Genomic DNA, 20,781 nt, shown 5'->3' with positions numbered 1-20,781 from the left:
GGTTCTCTCTCTCTCTCCTCTCTCTCGCTCTCTGGTTCTCTCTCGCTCTCTGGTTCTCTCTCGCTCTCTGGTTCTCTCTCGCTCTTTGGTTCTCTCTCACTCTCTGGTTCTCTCTCGCTCTCTGGTTCTCTCTCGCTCTCTGGTTCTCTTTCGCTCTCTGGTTCCCTCTCGCTCTCTGGTTCTCTCTCGCTCTCTGGTTCTCTCTCGCTCTCTGGTTCTCTCTCCCTCTCTGGTTCTCTCTCTGGTTTACTCTCTCTCTCTCTCTGGTTCTCTCTCTCTCTGGTTCTCTCTCTCTCTGGTTCTCTCTCTGGTTTACTCTCTCTGGTTCTTTCATTGGTTCGCTCTGTCTTAATTCCCTTCCAAAGGGAAGCTGTAGCAGCAGTGCTGCTGATGTTCAGCCCACACAGTCTTAATGAGAGACAGGCCACTGCTACTACCTGGGGCAGATGACTGACAATTAAGCACTCGGAAGACCACCCACCACTTAACTGCTGTTTAGATCAATGCTAGTTCATTTCATCAGTGTTATTTATAACCCCCCTGATCTCCCCTCCTACTCCCCCCACCCTCCCTCCTTTTCTTCCTCCCTCCATCCCAATTGCGCTCCACTAAGGAAATGGAATTGAGGGGAAAGTGTGGCAGTAAAAGCAAACGGTTGCTGCATTGCGCTGACGGACACATGAGGCGAGAGTAGACAGTTTGAAAACCAGTCATGGTGCATCCTGGTTAGTCTGTTTTCTTTCATGGCTTGACATTACTGGAGTCATGGAATGTGTATAGATATTGTAGATTTTTTTTTTTAACCGTTCATGTCTTTTTTGATATCTAATGTTATTCCTATTTAACCTTAATATTCATGAAATATTCAACCCCTTTAAACCTTTTGATAGTCTTGAAGACTTCAGGAAAATATACTATTATTACTAAAGTGTATATATACCAAATAAACAAATTAGAGGTCGACCGATTTATGATTTTTCAACGCCGATACCAATTATTGGAGGACCATAAAAGCCGATACCGATTAATCGACTGATTTTATTTATTTATTTATTTATTTAAATCGATGTTTTTATATATATATATATATTTTAATAATGACAATTACAACAATACTGAATTAACACTTATTTTAACTTAATATAATACATCAATAAAATCAATTTAGCCTCAAGTAAATAATGAAACATGTTCAATTTGGTTTAAATAATGCAAAAACAAAGTGTTGGAGATGAAAGGAAAAGTGCAATATGTGCCATGTAAGAAAGCTAACGTTTAAGTTCCTTGCTCAGAACATGAGAACATATAAAAGCTGGCGGTTCCTTTTAACATGAGTCTTCAATATTCCCAGGTAAGAAGTTTTAGGTTGTAGTTATAGGACTATTTCCCTCTATACCATTTGTATTTCATTAACCTTGAACTATTGGATGTTCTTATAGGCACTTTAGTATTTCCAGTGTAACAGTATAGCTTCCGCCCCTCTCCTCACTCCTCCCTGGGCTCGAACCAGCAACACAATGACAATTAGCGCGCGCTAACTAGCTAGCCATTTCACTTTGGTTACACGAGCCTCATCTCGGGAGTTGATAGGCTTGAAGTCATAAACAGCGCAATGCTTGACGCACAACGAAGAGCTGCTGGCAAAACGCATGAAAGTGCTGTTTGAATGAATGTTTACGCGCCTGCTTCTGCCTACCACCGCTCAGTCAGATACTATGCAATGCAGAACACGCTAGATAATATCTACTAATAAAAGATAAGTTTAATGCTAGCTAGCAATTTACCTTGGATTACTGCATTCGTGTAATTCCTTGTGGAGTGCAACGAGAGAGAGGCAGGTCGTTATTGCGTTGGACTAGTTAATGTTGCAAGATTGGATCCCCCGAGCTGACAATGTGAAAATCTGTCGTTCTGCCCCTGAACAAGGCAGTTAACCCACTGTTCCTAGGCCGTCATTGAAAATAAGAATGTGTTCTTAACTGACTTGCCTAGTTAAAGATTAAATAAAGGTGTAAAATTATTATTTTCTTTAAATCAGCAAATCGGCGCCCAAAAATACCGATTTCCGATTGATATGAAAACTTGAAATCGGCCCTAATTAATCGGCCATTCCGATTTAATCGGTCGACCTCTAAAACAAATAGTCTATGAAAAGTTGCACAAATCATCACACCCATATACATGATAGCAAACTGTGTGATTATTTTGATTATCACAGTCAACAATACTCCTCCTTCGCCCATCCCTACAGTTACCACATACCTTGTAAACCCACAATAACATGGTAACATTACAAAGAGCAACAGGATGGCGAACCAGGAGTTAATTTGCCACTGGGTGAAGAAAAAACATTTAGTTATTTTCCAAGTGTCAACTGGATGATTAAAACGGGCTGTTAAGTGAGCTCGGGGGACTTGCCTGTAAAAGGTTTATGAGTAATATTCACCGCCATATTCAAAGTGAGCCGTGAACACCAGGGTAATTGCTCTCTGTCCATCTCTGCTCCACCATGCGCAGCACATCAACCCAACCGGTCGGGCCTCTGTATATTTGTCTTGTTGCTTATTCTGAGGAGAAGAAAGGAGAGGACAGAATATTGTCTTTTGGTATTTCATAGTCCTTCACCCCCTGTGTAATGTTTGCCTTTGCTGGCTGACAGTCTAGGTCCCTGGACTGTTCTTGGTTGCAGCATAAATTCTCCCCTTCGTTGATGCAGTGGAAAACACGACCTGCTATGCAAAACGTTCAGGAGGACATACTGTAGCCTGCTTGTTTGGCAGGGTTCTTTTTCTAAAGTAGCTCTACTTTCTTGTGTGGTTTGTTGGTATTTTTCAACCTTGAGACTTCACATCGTCACCATTTGATTCTGGGATCCTTTACCTCACCTAATTCATTCAGATGAGTGTTCTGTGTTCATTTCCTTCTAATTCCTCTCATTCACTGTCGCTCTCTGTCTCTCTCTCTCTCTCTCTCTCTCTCCGTCTCTCTCTCTGTCTCTCCTCTCTCTGTCTCTCTGTCTCTGTCTCTCTCTCTCTGTCTCTCCTCTCTCTCTCTCTCTCTGTCTCTCTCTCTGTCTCTCTCTGTCTCTCTCTCTTTCTGTCACTCATACACATCCCACACACACAATGATTCCACATCATTTCAATAGACACATCCTGGAAAGTGTGTGCCAGTGGGTTGCTTTATGAGTGAATCACACGGTGTCAAAACACAGCGCCTTCGATTTAATCAAGAACGAGATTAAAGTGGATGTGTGTTATTTTCAACTTCTCCACAGCACAGCCATTTGTCAAAGTCAAGTCTGTGATTGCTTTGGACCCACCGTTATCCACTGCCTGTCAAAATAGTAGCCGGAGTAGTGTGTAGAGCAAGGCAGACCGAGGCCTTCTCTGTCTGAGACACAGCCCACACAGAACCCAAACACTGGAACTAGGTGGGATTAGCTTCTTAAAGGCTGTACGGTAGGGACGGGCATTTGAAATGATTTCTCTATGATTTCTCTATTCAAACAGTATCATGACATATATATATATATATATATATATATATTTTATTTTTGTTTTTGTTTTTTTCAGATATCCGCATAGTCCAAGTTCTGTCCTCACACAAGTGATGGGATATTGTACTATTTTAAATAAGAGTACCCATCCCTACAGTACAGTATAAATGCTGGGATCACACATGAAGGTGAAAGGAACCTTTGCTACGATGGATATGCATTTGATGTAAAAACAGACTTTCAATATTTATTTGCACACGTATGTGCTTCCATACTTATTAGTAAGGCTTCTGTAATGCAGCATGTAGCTTTGTGGTGACGACAAGCATCCACATTGTAAAGACTAAGACAAATCATTTGAAATATTTGAAAATGAAAAATGTCTATATTCTCAATCTCTTGACAATAAAATGCCAGATGATGTATAGGCTGTACAAAATAGATACATTCATGAATACAAATATAGCCAGTCTTCAAACATGACATAGTCAGGCTGTGTCATCCATGCAGCTTTCCCATGCAGAGAGCTGGTTCTCTGCTGCTAGCCAGCCTGTGTGAGTGTGACTTAGAAATTGACACAGCCTCTCTCTATCGCCTCCCCTCTCAGTGGTGACCTGCCTGGCCTTTGGCAATGAAGCGCTGCACACACAGGCTCCACGGTCAAATCTGGAACCTCCCTGTGTGTATATTAGACTTATGTAATGTGTTTCCATTATGAAACAATGCTAGGATAATTGTGTTTGCTGGCAATTAGCTAACAGGTTTGTTCAGGGCTATTGGCAGGCGTATCAATCACCCCCCCCCCCCGCCGGACACACTGTGTGGTGTGTGTGTCGCAGGAGAGAGAGCAGTCTGCAAAGATCAATAGACTTCTCCTATATAAGGGATCTACCCCCAACTGGGTGAGCGACTCCTTGGACTAGCGCCATCCTTTTCTTATTCTCCTCTTTCCTTTGCATTTAAGAGACACAGAAATTGGGCCTTTGGGACTGTGGAATATATGTACAATCACTACAGCCAGATCAATACAGACTTTTAAATTGTTTTCTGTCTTTTTCCTTGTTTTGTTTTGCTGGTGGTTTGTCTCCCCTCTCTCCTCCTCTTCCTGCTAAAAGATTAAAGGGAGCATCACTCAGGCAGGACGATAGCGCGGCTATTTGGTGGCGCATGTAAATAAATCAATAGATTCAAAGCAGTTTCGTCACGTATTGAATATGATATCAACATCCATAATGTTCCTCGTCTCATGAAGACAGACTGGCTAGAGGGGAGGGGCAGGTAGTACTGAGGAAAACTCTCCTTTACTCCTAGAGAGACAACGAGAGAGGACAGTATTGCCATTCTAGGTCCACGTAATTTACAATTGTTCTCAAGAATTTTCTTCAGAATATCGGGATGCTTTGTGTATTTAGGTAGAATACATAAACCTACATCCATGCACTCTAATCCATAATATGATGAAGACTAGACAGTGTTTGAAGTTAAATGTTGATTGGTCACTGTTTCTTCTTTTTTGTCTTTAGCTAGGCAAGTCAATTCTTATTTTCAATGACTGCCTACCGGGGAACAGTGGGATTTTTACCTTGTCAGCTCGGGGATTCGAACCAGCAACCTTTTTGGTACCGTCCCAACGCTCTAACCACTAGGCTACCTGCCGCCTCTTAGTTGACCTCATGACTTAAATGTATTGAGGCTTGCCAATGTATAATGATGATGATGATGATACTCATAGCAGTCACTAACTAGGAGATTAGAGAGGGAGACTGAGGGATCTCACCACCCCCATCTTGTCATCCCTTCTCTCCCTCCATCCCTCTCTCCATTCTCCCCACTGACGTGAGTTGAAGTGCCTCTAGATTTAGATACACTTTTTTGAGGAGGCAATTTTGCTAGCTATTTGACCTTTTCCTTTTTCCCAAGGCCTTCCAGCAGATTAAATTCCTGCTCCATGTTTTCTAACTATGCAATTGGACCGCTGCAAGATTTATTGTCATGTTCGCTCACCAGAGAACCATGTACCAGAGAACCATGTAGGCAAGGTTATGTCGCCTACATTAGATGTTAACATTTCTGGAAAATGTCCATGGTTTTCAACATATTTCATGTTTCATTGATTTAATTTGTTGATCACAAAATGGATGTAGCTTTAGACCCACTGTTTATGACTTTTATGGTTTCTCCCCTATTTGTCACTAAGGGCTTCTCTCTCCCTCTTGTTTGCACAAGATATGACCAAGATTGGTGCTGGAGCAAGACTCGCACATTCATACATCCGTTTTGTTTTGAATAATGAGAGCCAGGGCACTTCATTAGCAAGGAGGGAGGAAGCAAGAAAAAGAGTCGGAGGAGGGGGTTGTGGGCAAGGTAAGCAGGCGTGTGGCACCTCACTTGACAAGTATGCTAATTACTCCTTTTCATCAGAGGAACTGAAGTCAGCCCCTGCTGCAGTCTTATGGCCTGACCCAGGAAGAGCTCTGTATGGTGGAGCCACCCCAGCCCAACCATACGCACACTTTCATTTCAGTGCTATCAGGGAAAATCAGGTGGAAGTAGATCAGTTCTGCCCCAGCAACCCCTTCTGGTGCTCTGCTCCTCCTGCGCTGTCGATACCACCCAGCACCATAATACACATAGCAGGAGGAACAACACACTTTTTCTCTCTCTCTCCTTCTCTCGTCTTCTTTTTATAAAAGCGGGAGGATACATTTTAAAAGGAGTAAATTGGAAAATCAAATGAGGGCTTTAGGTAGCCGTGGAGATTTGCCGAGCTGTCTGCCAGTGTTTGGGGCTCATCTATCATGTCCCACAAGTAGTCAATTCCTCCAGTATCTGTAAATGTTTTCAGATATTAGCCAATTTATATGCTCCGAGATTCATCATGGAAAATCAGCTTTAACAGCGCACATTATCAGGAGCCGTCTCTTTCCTGCTCCGTGACGTTTGATGAACGAGTGTCCTTCCGCAGCTCAATGGCTTGTGCATGGGAACGATGAGGGGGTGGTTGGGTTCGGGTGGGGGGGATATGCAGGGCTTGGTCCCCTATGAGGACACAAAAAAAAGGACTCTGTTTTTTAATTAATAAACAAACTTGCCGAGGAGCTCATCAGTGTCGAGGGCAATAACGACCGCCATCCATTATTGTTTATAACGGTCCTCCCTCAACAAATGTTGTCTTCTAATGAGCTTTTTTTCCTTCTTTTTCTTTCGCATAATGACTTTTTCACCCTACTGGAACAAGGGGGGGAGATGATACAAATGAAATGAGTAAGGAAAGAGAAATCAAGCAGGGTTACTAGTTACGTTCTTGTGGTTACAGTACCGAGCTACCTACCTTGTAGCATTGAGCTTTTTGTTTTGTGCGTTGGAAGCTCGACTAAACGGGATGTTGTGGTGTGTTTCTTTTACGCTAGCTGTTTTCTTTAGCAAATCCCAATGGGAGGTGAAGTGTTTCTTTCTAATGTTCTCCTCCCCACTCCTGCGCCTTAGATGTTGATGATATGATACCTCAGTCAGAATTGATGCCAACATGGGACAATTACAATACATTCGGTGTATATTTACAAGGTGTAAAGTCATGCTGCAGGCTTTGTTCTCTGCATGTGTGGCTGGAACATTTTGTGTGTTTGTGATGATCTAGTGTATGTATTTATGTGTGCGTGTCTGTGCGTCTCTCTCTTTGTGTATGTGTCTCTTTCTGTGTGTGTGTGGTGGTGCAGCTCACGGCGCCGTGGTGTGCTGTGCGAGGCGGGGGTGTCTTTGAATAAATGTATGCTGATATTCGACGGAGGCTGCAGCGATGCGAGGGAGACGGGGATGCTGGGCTGGGCCCTGTTGTTATTTACTGCCGTGTTTGCGCACGGCGCATGGCGGGCGATTCCCGGCCTGCAAATGGCATTAAGGCCGGCCTGTGATGAATGAGCATTAGGGTAAAGTCATTTTAAAGGCAGCCTGATTTATTAGCGGCCTGGTCTTCCATTTTCATCAGGTCATTGCTTGGCTTGAAACTCCACAATGTCAGCTCCAAGGTCGCCCTCTTTATGGCTATTTATAACCCTATCTCTCAACAACAACAAAAAAGACCACGAGAAGAAACAAACACTTATCACGGCTACTCGAAAAAATAGCAAATGAATAACAAGATGTGAGGGAAAGGGAGCATGTTAGCGTATTGCTAAACTGTATACGTGTTAGTGTCGTATTACTGTATGTGAGAGACTAGAGTGTGGTGATGGTCAACCTCCTATTATGAGTGCTAGTAAGAAGAGCTTTAGTGGTGGCCGTTTGCCTTCGGGAACGTTTATTACACATGACTGTTTCGCAGAAGCAGCGTCAAATCTATAAAACTACCATTAGGAGGGGAGGGGGGGGGGGGGGATCAATCAAAATGCCATTAAAGTGGAATAAGTTGCCAATTTTGCTGATGTGGTTGTGGGTGCTTTGATTTTCCTTCAGATTATTAGGCACAGTCGAGTAGTGACTTTGTTAAGAGAAACGAGTGTTGCTGGCGAGTAATATGTCTCTCGGCTTCATCAAGTTTGCTGCCTCATATTTCCCACTGTATTGATTATCCATTATCATTTGTCATGAGGTGTCCTAACTCGAGGGGAAAATATAACCCTCTTTCTTCATTGCCGGCGCTGTCTGCGCGGAAGCATGGTATGGATCTGCGTGTGAAGGTACCAATCTCTGAGAAAAATGAGCAGAGACATAAAGCACAGCCCTGAGAGAGAGAGAGAGCGGGAGGGAAAGAGAGAGGGGAGTGCTGACTGGGCTTTGTTCTCCCTCCACTCGTTTCTCTCTCAGCACTGGGAAGAGCAGACGAGGGATCATATTTGTTCTTCCTCTGCCGGGGGTGTGATAGTACACAAGAAGACTAGCATCTATGAAGGAAGGAAAAGAGAGAGGGGAGGAGGGAGGTTCTGAGCGTTTTATGTGTTCTAGCAAAGATCTCGTCATAATGAAGGTTCTGGTTTAATAGAGGCTTATATAGGAATTCGGGTCTTATAAAACCACAGTCCTTTTAAGTCGATTTTATTTCACTGGACACTGTTCACTCCTCTTCCTCCCCTTTTTTTATAAACCCTTCAAATTAGACTTCCTGTCTTCAGCCCTATCTACCTATCTACCTACACATCTCCGGTAGAGATTCCCTAGCTAGCTGTGTTTTTGGACAGGATCCATTCACGTCTGAAATATGAATAGAAACATTCCCAAGATTCTCAGTAATGCAGTGAGTCTGTCACGATCGTGTGTATATATCATTAGAATGGCGCGCCTCAACCATTTCGTCACACAATGATACAACCCATTTAATCCCAATCTTTTAAAAAATGATTTAAGGAATTTTTGCTGTTGCAGTAATAGGGAATCAATCCGACGGCTTGCAGCTCACTGATTTATAATGTTAGTAGAGCTTGAATGGGGATGAGAGAGGCAAAATAGTCATCATTCATAACGTAGATAAACTACATGGGGCTCCTGTGCTCTCGAGTGAAACTTTTATCTATGGAAAATCTCAGTAGGCTCCAAGCAGCCAGGCAGGTCGATGGACTAGGCTAGAAATACTGCAGTAACACTGGCAGCAGCAGGGTAAATTATGGTAAACCTGACCTTGGTGTTTATCTACTCTGTTGATCCTCCACCTTTGTATCTCCTCAGTCACTGTTACATTTCTAAAAGGTTTGTGGTATTTGGATTGGGGCGTTGTTGGGACTGGGATGACTAACGATAGTTTGTCTGCTGGCTTTCTCTCTGTCCTACTCGCAGCCTCCAAGCAAGTCCTCAACAACATGCTACGGGAGCCGTCTTTGATTCCAGACCAGGCTTTAGCCAATCACGTCTACCAGGTATTTGAGTTAAACGTTTATACTGTAGCAAATAACATTATAATTCCACACAACATAATTGAATTATCACTGAAATAGTGAATGTGTGTTATTAGTTCTAAATGAATCCGTACTGTATCTATCTCATTTTTAATGTCCTGTAGCAAGTCTTGCGTGTGTGAGTTAAAATTCAGAAATATTAAGCATGATTCCCAACCCTTTTTAACGGGTGTGTGGGCTTCTTTCTTCCTTCCCCCTGCCTGGGTGCTGTAATATTTTTTCCCCCTCTTTTCAGTGCACAATAAATGACTGCTGTTATGGACCACTGGTAGACTGCATCAAACAGTATCCTTACCCATAAATGTTAAGCCTGAAATTGACGAGGAGCTATTGAAGGGGATGAGATGTGTCTGGCTTTACCTGACATAAAAGTTCTGCTTCAGAGGGGAAGTGTTTCATCCTGACTTCCCACCGTCCCCGTTGCAGGGGTGGAGGAGAGGAGGGGTGGAGGAGAGGAGGAGGAGGCGGCTGATGTAAATGCATTTCTCTTGTTCACAGAGTGAATCAGGCCCAATGTTCTATGCCACAGGAAGGGGGTAGGCATGCGTATTCACAGCCATTTTCTATTTACTTCCTGTGGGTTAAGTGGCTCTTGAAATGTGACAAGTCCAATAGAACAAATGGACCAGGAAGGGGGATACTGTAAGTCGAGAAATTAAGCAAAGTTGAAGTTGTTCTGGGCCCCTGAAAATAATTGTTTGAGTTATCAGCAATAGAGTACATTGAATGTTGTTTTGGCAAATATGACTTTCTACCATTAGAAAGGTGTCTTCTACTGCCATTATGCTACATTGACCTTTCCCTGTTTGCCTGTTCACCTGCCTGCTCAGTAAAGAGAGCAGTCCGAGTTATCAGCACCATGGAGAGTTCTTGGCGTGTCACTGCCACATGAAATATAGCCCTCCTAGCTACTACCCCTCTCTTTCTCTCTTTGTCTTATTCTATCACACTCTTGTTCATTCTCTCTCTTTTTCTCACTTGATCATTGTCTCTCCCTCCCTATCAGTGCAGCAGTGCAGGCCCAGTGATCAGAGAGTGGGAGATGGGCAGTCACCACCACCACTACCTCCTCTCTCTTTCCCTCTCTCCCAGATACGAAGGCGTGGGTTGGGGCAGCAAGAGGGCGCAATTGGGGGGGGGGTCTATTTGAATATTTAGGGGCAAGCAGCTGGGGAGTGCTATGTTTGCGTGGGGCAAGGATCGGGGTGCGGTGTGGTGGGGGCTTGTTCTCTGTTCAGGGGCGGTCAACCCTGTCCCATCCTGCCCTCCGTCCTCATCCCCCCCCTCTTCACCTTCCTTTCACCCTCCTCCCTCCAGCGTCAACTCACATTCACTCACTCCGCCACGGCCAGTTCATGATAACCGCCCCACTCCTATGTGCTTTTGGAACGGCTCCATGTGGACATCAGAAGATTGGCTCTGCTGCGTGTGTCACTCAGGGCATGCATGTATTAATCGCCAGTGTCTGAGTGATGTGTGTGTGTGTGTGTGGGGCGGTTTAATGCCTGAAGGAGTTTTAGCATTTTGCCAAAAAAGCTAATTATGCATATATCTGCCCCTTCATGAATGCAGAATGCTTTCCACAGTTTCCCTTAATTCACAATGGCATTTATTCTAAAGGCACATTTATTGTTTGTTTTTGATTATTCATTTTTATGAGCAGTACGGTCCAGAGGCTGTATGCGTTTTGCCAAATTGGCACTTGCTCAACATTTTGTTTCCTCAGAAAAGTGAGTTTTTGTAATCTGCAGATTTGTTGTTTAATTTTGATGGATGGCCATAAAACCCCTGCTCAGATTATGTTGGGTAGGGGCATACGATACGCATATACAGCACATAGCTTAGCATGAGAGCTTAGTAGCTGTCTCATCCGATGTCAGGTTGATGGGTAACTTCAGTCCCTGTAGTAACACATACGCACACCCTTACATACTCTTAATTCACGCACACTCTCACGTTGTTGCCACAGCAACCATTTTAAGGGAGGATTGCCGTTTCCATAGCAACCCACCAGCCAGGGGGGAAAAAATAAGTATTTTTTTTTGCAGTGGAATTTGATGGATTTGTAGGGAAACTGTTATTCTCTCTCGAATGCAGTTGGACTTATCATTAATGAGTGGTAAATGCTGTGCCATTACAATGTGTTTTCAGGCTTTGAGTCACAACCAGTATGTGCTAGATTTGATCTAGACTCTCGAGCGACATCCGTGTTTATCCTTTGAAAAGTGAGTAAAAGTGAGTGCTGGTGGGTATATGTCCTTAACCATTCACCCCTAGTGCTATTGGCCAGGAGGCCGAGGTGCTCCTACGTGACAAACTGAAGGAGAGAAACCTGTCCTTCTTAGGTAAGACTACAGCTCTCTCACACACCACAACAGTTAGCTAAAGTAATCTGGCCATGCGTTCTGTTTTTTTCACAGGAGGAGAGTTAAAAAAAGGAAACGTGGACACGAGTGATGTAGAGTGGGTGTTATCTCCCATTGATTTACTAACAACCAGGAGCTGTGTTATCTAATACCCTGTATGTTTAATTCATGCGCTAGCCCAGTATGAATATTTGATGAAATAAGAGCTTCAAAGATACTGACCTAATGTTTGATACTCAGGTTTCCTCACTCAAATGGTTTCATTTAGAACATTTTACAAAATGATCCGTTTCTGCCCAGATGTATTTTCCTCCTCCTCCTGAATGGGGTGGAGAGACATGAAGTAGTATCTGTTCCTTTAATATTAATGCTGTTTAAGTGTTCATCTTCAGTATTGTAGTCTCATGAATAGATTGTTCTAGGAAAGGGTTTTGCTTATACAACACAACCCACATAGCTGAATTCATGTTGAGTAACATGTTTCTGAGTCCGGACGAAATACTCAAGAAATGCAAGTATCCAAACAAATGCCCTGGTTTTAATGTTGTATTAGCTATCATGCATTAGTCTGTTTTTAGCCATAATCACACTGTTGACCATAACAATTGGTAATTTCCCCTCCAGCAACGCTAGAGGCTTTTCAAATGTGTTTTCTACTTCATTGTGGCCTTCCCTCCCATCCACTATTGTCTTGTCCAGAGAGTCTAGGTTAAGGTAGTGAGTGTCCAGGTGTGAAATTGTTCGAGGGAAATTTCCCCCATCCACTCCCCTCGGTCAGATGAGTGATGAAGGGGAAAAAAGTCATTCCCTCTGTCATTAAGACGATATCATTTATTTGGGCCTGGAGTGTTGACCTTCCTCCAGGCCTGCGTGGATGACTGTTCTAAAACTGTCACGAGTTTAGGGGCCTCAGCATGGCGTTAGGGGCCACAGAGGCAGCCCTGCCTCACGACACCTAGCCTGATAAATGGATTGGAAATAAGCTCCCCTACAGTCGGGACGGGCCATTCATTTTAATCAAAGGTGATGTAAAAAGGGGATTGGCGCTGCATGACAATGTCAACAGCCCTGTAGGTGTTAGGAGAGAGACCACACCGCCCCTCCACCACCACTATGGGCCTCTGGCTGTAGGCTGCCTGCCACAGACCTTCGCCTCTCCTCTCTCAACCCTTTACCTCGAGACCACTCTCCGCTCTGTCCCCCTTTCTGGCCCATTAGTCGAGCTTGGCTGGTGACGAAGAGGCAGGCCCCCGGAATTGAATGACCTGGTCAGACTGAGTTTTAAATCAGGTGTTGGGCGGATAATGGGCGAAGCGCGCCAGGAGTCAAGGACAATGGCTGCGGCCCGTGCAGGAAGGGGTCAGGCTCACAGCGGCTGTAATGCCAAGTCTCTGTCCCTTTCTTTATGCTTTATGACTCTCAACCATCCCATCTACTGCTGCTGCTAGTGGAGCTGTGGAGAGTGGAGTAACTACCAGGCTTTATACCTCCACCATCCCATCTACTGCTGCTGCTAGTAGAGCTGTGGAGAGTGGAGTAACTACCAGGCTTTATACCTCCACCATCCCATCTACTGCTGCTGCTAGTGGAGCTGTGGAGAGTGGAGTAACTACCAGGCTTTATACCTCCACCATCCCATCTACTGCTGCTGCTAGTGGAGCTGTGGAGAGTGGAGTAACTACCAGGCTTTATACCTCCACCATCCCATCTACTGCTGCTGCTGCTAGTGGAGCTGTGGAGAGTGGAGTAACTACCAGGCTTTATACCTCCACCATCCCATCTACTGCTGCTGCTGCTAGTGGAGCTGTGGAGAGTGGAGTAACTACCAGGCTTTATACCTCCGCCATCCCATCTACTGCTGCTGCTAGTGGAGCTGTGGAGAGTGGAGTAACTACCAGGCTTTATACCTCCACCATCCCATCTACTGCTGCTGCTAGTGGAGCTGTGGAGAGTGGAGTAACTACCAGGCTTTATACCTCCACCATCCCATCTACTGCTGCTGCTAGTGGAGCTGTGGAGAGTGGAGTAACTACCAGGCTTTATACCTCCACCATCCCATCTACTGCTGCTGCTAGTGGAGCTGTGGAGAGTGGAGTAACTACCAGGCTTTATACCTCCACCATCCCATCTACTGCTGCTGCTAGTGGAGCTGTGGAGAGTGGAGTAACTACCAGGCTTTATACCTCCACCATCCCATCTACTGCTGCTGCTAGTGGAGCTGTGGAGAGTGGAGTAACTACCAGGCTTTATACCTCCACCATCCCATCTACTGCTGCTGCTAGTGGAGCTGTGGAGAGTGGAGTAACTACCAGGCTTTATACCTCCACCATCCCATCTACTGCTGCTGCTAGTGGAGCTGTGGAGAGTGGAGTAACTACCAGGCTTTATACCTCCACCATCCCATCTACTGCTGCTGCTAGTGGAGCTGTGGAGAGTGGAGTAACTACCAGGCTTTATACCTCCACCATCCCATCTACTGCTGCTGCTAGTGGAGCTGTGGAGAGTGGAGTAACTACCAGGCTTTATACCTCCACCATCCCATCTACTGCTGCTGCTAGTGGAGCTGTGGAGAGTGGAGTAACTACCAGGCTTTATACCTCCACCATCCCATCTACTGCTGCTGCTAGTAGAGCTGTGGAGAGTGGAGTAACTACCAGACTTTATACCTCCACCATCCCATCTACTGCTGCTGCTAGTGGAGCTGTGGAGAGTGGAGTAACTACCAGGCTTTATACCTCCACCATCCCATCTACTGCTGCTGCTAGTGGAGCTGTGGAGAGTGGAGTAACTACCAGGCTTTATACCTCCACCATCCCATCTACTGCTGCTGCTGCTAGTGGAGCTGTGGAGAGTGGAGTAACTACCAGGCTTTATACCTCCGCCATCCCATCTACTGCTGCTGCTAGTGGAGCTGTGGAGAGTGGAGTAACTACCAGGCTTTATACCTCCGCCATCCCATCTACTGCTGCTGCTAGTAGAGCTGTGGAGAGTGGAGTAACTACCAGGCTTTATACCTCCACCATCCCATCTACTGCTGCTGCTAGTGGAGAGTGGAGTAACTACCAGGCTTTATACCTCCACCATCCCATCTACTGCTGCTGCTAGTGGAGCTGTGGAGAGTGGAGTAACTACCAGGCTTTATACCTCCACCATCCCATCTACTGCTGCTGCTAGTGGAGCTGTGGAGAGTGGAGTAACTACCAGGCTTTATACCTCCACCATCCCATCTACTGCTGCTGCTGCTAGTGGAGCTGTGGAGAGTGGAGTAACTACCAGGCTTTATACCTCCACCATCCCATCTACTGCTGCTGCTAGTGGAGCGGTGGAGAGTGGAGTAACTACCAGGCTTTATACCTCCACCATCCCATCTACTGCTGCTGCTAGTGGAGCTGTGGAGAGTGGAGTAACTACCAGGCTTTATACCTCCACCATCCCATCTACTGCTGCTGCTAGTGGAGCTGTGGAGAGTGGAGTAACTACCAGGCTTTATACCTCCACCATCCCATCTACTGCTGCTGCTGCTAGTGGAGCTGTGGAGAGTGGAGTAACTACCAGGCTTTATACCTCCACCATCCCATCTACTGCTGCTGCTAGTGGAGCTGTGGAGAGTGGAGTAACTACCAGGCTTTATACCTCCGCCATCCCATCTACTGCTGCTGCTGCTAGTGGAGCTGTGGAGAGTGGAGTAACTACCAGGCTTTATACCTCCACCATCCCATCTACTGCTGCTGCTAGTGGAGCTGTGGAGAGTGGAGTAACTACCAGGCTTTATACCTCCACCATCCCATCTACTGCTGCTGCTAGTAGAGCTGTGGAGAGTGGAGTAACTACCAGGCTTTATACCTCCACCATCCCATCTACTGCTGCTGCTAGTGGAGCTGTGGAGAGTGGAGTAACTACCAGGCTTTATACCTCCACCATCCCATCTACTGCTGCTGCTGCTAGTAGAGCTGTGGAGAGTGGAGTAACTACCAGGCTTTATACCTCCGCCATCCCATCTACTGCTGCTGCTAGTGGAGCTGTGGAGAGTGGAGTAACTACCAGGCTTTATACCTCCACCATCCCATCTACTGCTGCTGCTAGTAGAGCTGTGGAGAGTGGAGTAACTACCAGGCTTTATACATTTTGTGCAGTGGCAGTACAAGTGTCAGATGTAGCTAATGGTTTCACTGTTTTCTGCTGTCCTCGGCTGTGTCTTGGTGCTTTTCCAACACTGAGCTTTTGTTATCAGTGTGCTGCGGTGGTAAAGAAAGGCATCTTGGATAAACTATGCTGGTTGGTGTGAAAGACCTACTGGATTTCTGAAAGGTCAATCTAGAGAAGATAGAAACCAAGCCAATGCTTTTGAGTGGATACAACATTATGAATGTTGCACTGTATCACTACATGCTGTCACCAAATAAGTGTCAGCTTTTCTTTAGGTCTTTCAAGGACTATAATATGGGGAAATGTCAAAATGCTAAAATTACTGTGATTTCTGCAGATGAAAACCAACTGCGAACCAAAGGTTATGACAAGACGCCTGACATTATTCTGGAGGTGCCAATCGGTACGTATTTATTTACACGATAAATGTCAGCGGTGTTATTTCATTTTCACTTGTAACTGCTATGGTCAGTTAGCTAAAATAGCTAGCCTTTACAGCTCTTTTGGATATGATTACAAGTGTCAAGCCTTTGTAATAACAATACACATTCCCCTTCCATTCTAGTTGATGTCACTGAAAAGCTTCAAGGTCTATTTAGCAAGAAAATGTCACATGTCCTCATCCAAATGCTAGTTCTATTGCTTGCTTGATTATACTGGCTGATTAGAGCTGACTATAATATGATTATAGTTTAAACAATCCACTTGTGTTTTTTTTTTATAGTGGGTGGATAGACATTCTAAAGGACTGTTCTCATTTGGAAAACATCTTAGGCCTGAATGTAAAGGCAGGGTTAGACCAGAGTAAATGCACAGATCTATCACCTTTTTGTGTTTTCTTGTTTCAGCTGTGGAAGGCCATATTGTCCACTGGATTGAGAGCAAGGCCTCGTTTGGGGACGACCACAGCCATCGCACCTACCTGAACGAGCAGTTCTGGAGCTACTGGAACAGGTACGTCTTCTCGTTGATTTCCACACTGCATGGCAAAATCACCTAAACCTGCAGTATACTACGCTTGCAGTACACTTTCTAACATCTTCCAATCAAACCCCTTTTCACATCATTAGCCGCTCCCACCTTTTTTTTTTTGTCTGTTGAAGGTAGGTCACGCCTAGGTCATATAGCTGTGTGTAGAACAACTTCCTTCAAATGCAGGTCATATCCACTCCAAACATCCCCACCGTGTAACATTACCCACTTCCTCCCGAAGAGGGTCACTGCATGGACGTACGTGTAGTAGGACTAAATTACAACACGAGTCACTTCCATTAAGAAACGTCTCTGGGGCTGGATTGTTTTCCAGACTACACAACACATTGTTTGAAGGGAAACGCGGTGAAACGGAAGGGTGATTAATCCCCTCGACTCTGTTGTCATGAGAACCCCTGGACAGGAATGAGGGAGGGGGGCTGGAGAGTCCCACCCCGGGGAGGAACGGAGGCGTGCTGCCGGCCTCGTGTAGAGGCCCTTGCATACAACACAGGACCTCTTGTCATTGTCTCCGAGTAGTACTCACACTCCAGGCATCTGCCAGGGAGTCTCAGAGAGGGAAGCCAGGCCCACGGCGTCTCCCTCGAGGAGTTAACGAAGTTTAGTTTTAAAACAAACTGTAGCGACAGTGGAGGGGAAGTGAGGAATGAGGGGCTGTAAAACAGCCGTTTGTGAATTCTGCTTTCTCAGAAGATAAGTATTTTTTTCATCTGGTCAGCAAATTTACAAATAGTGCTCAAGTAGAAATCCGTAGTCCTTGGGTTGTACTGGTGAAATGATCTATGATGTGTACCAGAGCATCATTCACACCGTTGTGGCTCAAATAAACCCATATCGTCCCTCTGAGCACCCAGACCGCCCGCCTGCCTGGCCAGTAGGGCTTCTCTTACTCACTCACCGTGTTGACTGCTTCCATAGTGCCACGCGCCATGGAGACCCCATCTTACAGGTTTAGTAACCAAGTGACCGACACAACAACCCAAGTGTGTTTTGTGTCAGGGCATGGCGGAATATAATTGAGGGGGGAAAGCGCTCGCGCGTGGCCTATCTCTCCTTGCCTCGACCATGGCTTCCAAGTGCACCAAGCCTGAAAGGTCACACCCAGCGCTCCTACCCCCCTCCTCACAACTTGGCCACTACAGCCCCAACCCTGGCCCCACTCAGCTGTGACGGCCCGCTGACACACAGTGATATGGCGGCCAGTGCCGGAAGGTTCCAGCCACCCCATGCTGTGTCCAGAGACCAGGCAGAGCCAGGCTGTGTGGAGAGGCTGCAGCAGAGAGAACAGCCTTAATTTGTTTGGTTAACTGATAGTTGTCACTTTGTCTAAAAGGTCATTATGGCGAAGTAATATGATTTAATCTGTTTTCCAGCAGTGTGATAATGACAGTTATAATTGACAGCAATTTGTCAGTCTCGTATGTCACAAATATAACTACTTGGATTCTTTTGATGATATTACCGATATTTATATTAAAAGGTAAATTAGGAAACTGAGGTGGAATAGTTTTACAGCAGGAGAGCGTTAAGCATGTGTATAGACAAATGACTTCCTGATTGACTTAACAGATGCCATCTAACCAAACATCTGCCTTCCAGGGAGGAGGATTCAACAATATACTGAGCAGTGAAATGAAAGCGACTAGCAGGATGCCAAGGTCATAATCAACAATGTGTTTTATTTTCTCAGTCTAATATAGTTTTATTTGGAAATGGCATGCTTCCCAAAGGCAGGGGGGATAGAAATGTTCTGAGCTCTGTGGCATTTGATAATGTTGGCGACCCCAAGAACCCAATGTCACTGGAGTGTGACACTCGAAGGACCATCTTTGATGGCTGCCATTTTTAGTGGGCCTCATTAAAACCCCTTTAAGAAAGTTGTTGACCAGAAAAAAAAGTTTGGCCCGGGTTCCAGAACATTCCGAGACCATGAGGGGATGAATGGCGTTTTAATGAGAAAACAGTTGAATGAAAACTGTCTCAGTCGATCAAATCTGACATGATATACGAGTCAAAGTTTGAGAGACGGGTCTTTTATTCCTATTAGGTCCTATGATTAGTACCACAGGCAGCACGACACGGCAGCAATAACAGCAGACGACTGAGACTTCGCCTCTGTGCCCAGCCCAAAGTACATGTAGTCTGTTGTTGTTATATTGAGAGGACAATAGTACTTACCCATCTTTTTATTTTTTATTTAACCTTTATTTAACTAGGCAAGTCAGTTAAGAACAAATTCTTATTTACAATGACGGCCTACCCCGGCCAAACCCTGGGCCAATTGTGCGTCGCCCTATGGGACTCCCAATCACGGCCGGTTGTGGAACGTCTACCTGCTTCAACAGAAGCTCTTGGTATTAAACTAGAGTTATGGAATACAAAACAGATAAACTGATTGGAAGATGGCATCTCTAAGCCTAAGAACCTAAGATATCTGTCCATTCCTGTCTTCATTGGTATTCAGTGCAGTGGCCTTGTCGGGGTGCGTTAAGGAACTGACAGTGTAGATCCCATCATGTCAGCCAACAGCCTGGTCAGATAAACGCTGCCGTGTCAAAAAACATGTCAGTTTCTTCAGACCCCACCTTTCCCAGCACCCTTGTAATTTTTAATTGACATTTACTGCTGACATTTTGAATGCGTTCCCTCGTGTTGTTAGGCCTGCATGGCAGAGTCTGAGAGGCATGAGCTGCCCCTGCACTTAGTGTGTGTGTGTGTGTCGAAGGGAGGAAGGCAATGAATTTTGGGTCACTGCATTGTTTGCAGTCACAACCATGTCAAGCCAGAGAGCGAGAGAGCGAACAAGAGAAGGGGAGCGAGGGAGGGAGAGAGAATGATGGGGTGACATCATCCTCCCTTCTCTTCTCATTAGCAGTATCATTTCATGTGACGGGTCCTGGAGGGCTGAGGGCCTTTGTGTTTGTCCATTCCTTCATTCACCCATTCTTCAAAGACCGGTTCCAGTGGAGGCAGTCCCAGCCCTTTGGTTTCCCTTCTACATGACCTTGTAATACCACCGCCACATTGTGGAATGACTTCACTACTCCTGACTGACGTTTCCAGTGATTTGCTTATTTTTTCATGTATTTCCCTCCCTGCTTTTTAACCGAACTTCAGCACACAGGGCTCGCTTTAATTGTTCTTTGTTTGCCCTCCAGCCTTAAAAAGGGAGCACCGGCTGTGTATTTCCTCGAAACGAAAACACAACATAACTAATTTTCCCTCCAAAGCCCTCACCAACAGCATTCATCATCCAAACAATAGTCTTGCCAACACACTAACCTCATAATAAACCCCTCTTCAGCGGAGTGAAGGGTAATGACGCTGAGCCTCGCTATGAGGCTCCGCGAGACGAACGGAGGAAGAGACTGGCGTGTTCAGGCCCAGTGCCTGGATGAGATGGTACGGCATTGCCACGGCAGCCATTGGTCTCCTCTACCCATCAATCTTTTGCTGCTGGCGTTCCAGACTCCGAGCCAGGCAGAGAGAGAGACAGAGGCAGCCTACTGAATGGGCAAATAATTGAGTTATCAATCTCCCCCAACTATCCAGAGTTGCATAAAAATTATTCACCTGCCATTGAATATTACACAAATAATGAGCCTCCTGTGTGTTTTAGGAGAAGTGGGTTTCCTAAGGAACTGCCCCCGTCGTTCCTCCATGATAATGTAAATCAATTGTTGGCAAAGGTTTCCTAATAAATGCTGGGTGGTGGGGATGTGTTTGTTCTAGATGTATAGTCATTTATTATGCAGACGTTGGTTGGCAATTAGCCTTTGTTTGTGTATCTGAATGTGCTCTGGCGGTCTGTCATGATTTACAATGCTATACGATACGGGTTGTAATGGTTTTGTTTGACTCATTGATTTAGGCCATCTTGTTGGGTCTCTTC

General features: G+C 45.3%; 1 protein-coding gene across 6 annotated transcripts in view; it reads left to right on the top strand.

The window, feature by feature from the left end:
* Positions 1–20,781, top strand: part of cdin1 (CDAN1 interacting nuclease 1) — a 78,210-nt gene that overhangs the window by 24,387 nt on the left and 33,042 nt on the right. For 5 of the 6 annotated variants that reach the window (XM_090209605.1, XM_036954734.2, XM_090209601.1 and 2 more), the window contains 5 exons: positions 9,266–9,345; positions 9,620–9,669; positions 11,662–11,729; positions 16,234–16,299; positions 16,745–16,850. In XM_090209605.1, coding sequence (XP_090065731.1) covers positions 9,266–9,345; positions 9,620–9,669; positions 11,662–11,729; positions 16,234–16,299; positions 16,745–16,850 — 370 coding nt within the window. Of the gene's footprint in view, positions 1–5,706; positions 5,864–9,265; positions 9,346–9,619; positions 9,670–11,661; positions 11,730–16,233; positions 16,300–16,744; positions 16,851–20,781 lie in introns of those variants that run through there. The other variant, XM_090209602.1, reaches the window with a different exon arrangement.

The sequence above is a fragment of the Oncorhynchus mykiss genome, chromosome 19, assembly GCF_057628025.1.
Source record: "Oncorhynchus mykiss isolate SJ-2025 chromosome 19, ASM5762802v1, whole genome shotgun sequence".
Classification (NCBI taxonomy): domain Eukaryota; kingdom Metazoa; phylum Chordata; class Actinopteri; order Salmoniformes; family Salmonidae; genus Oncorhynchus; species Oncorhynchus mykiss.
Note: the sequence above shows the minus strand (reverse complement) of the source record. Positions and strands in the feature narration are given on the sequence as shown.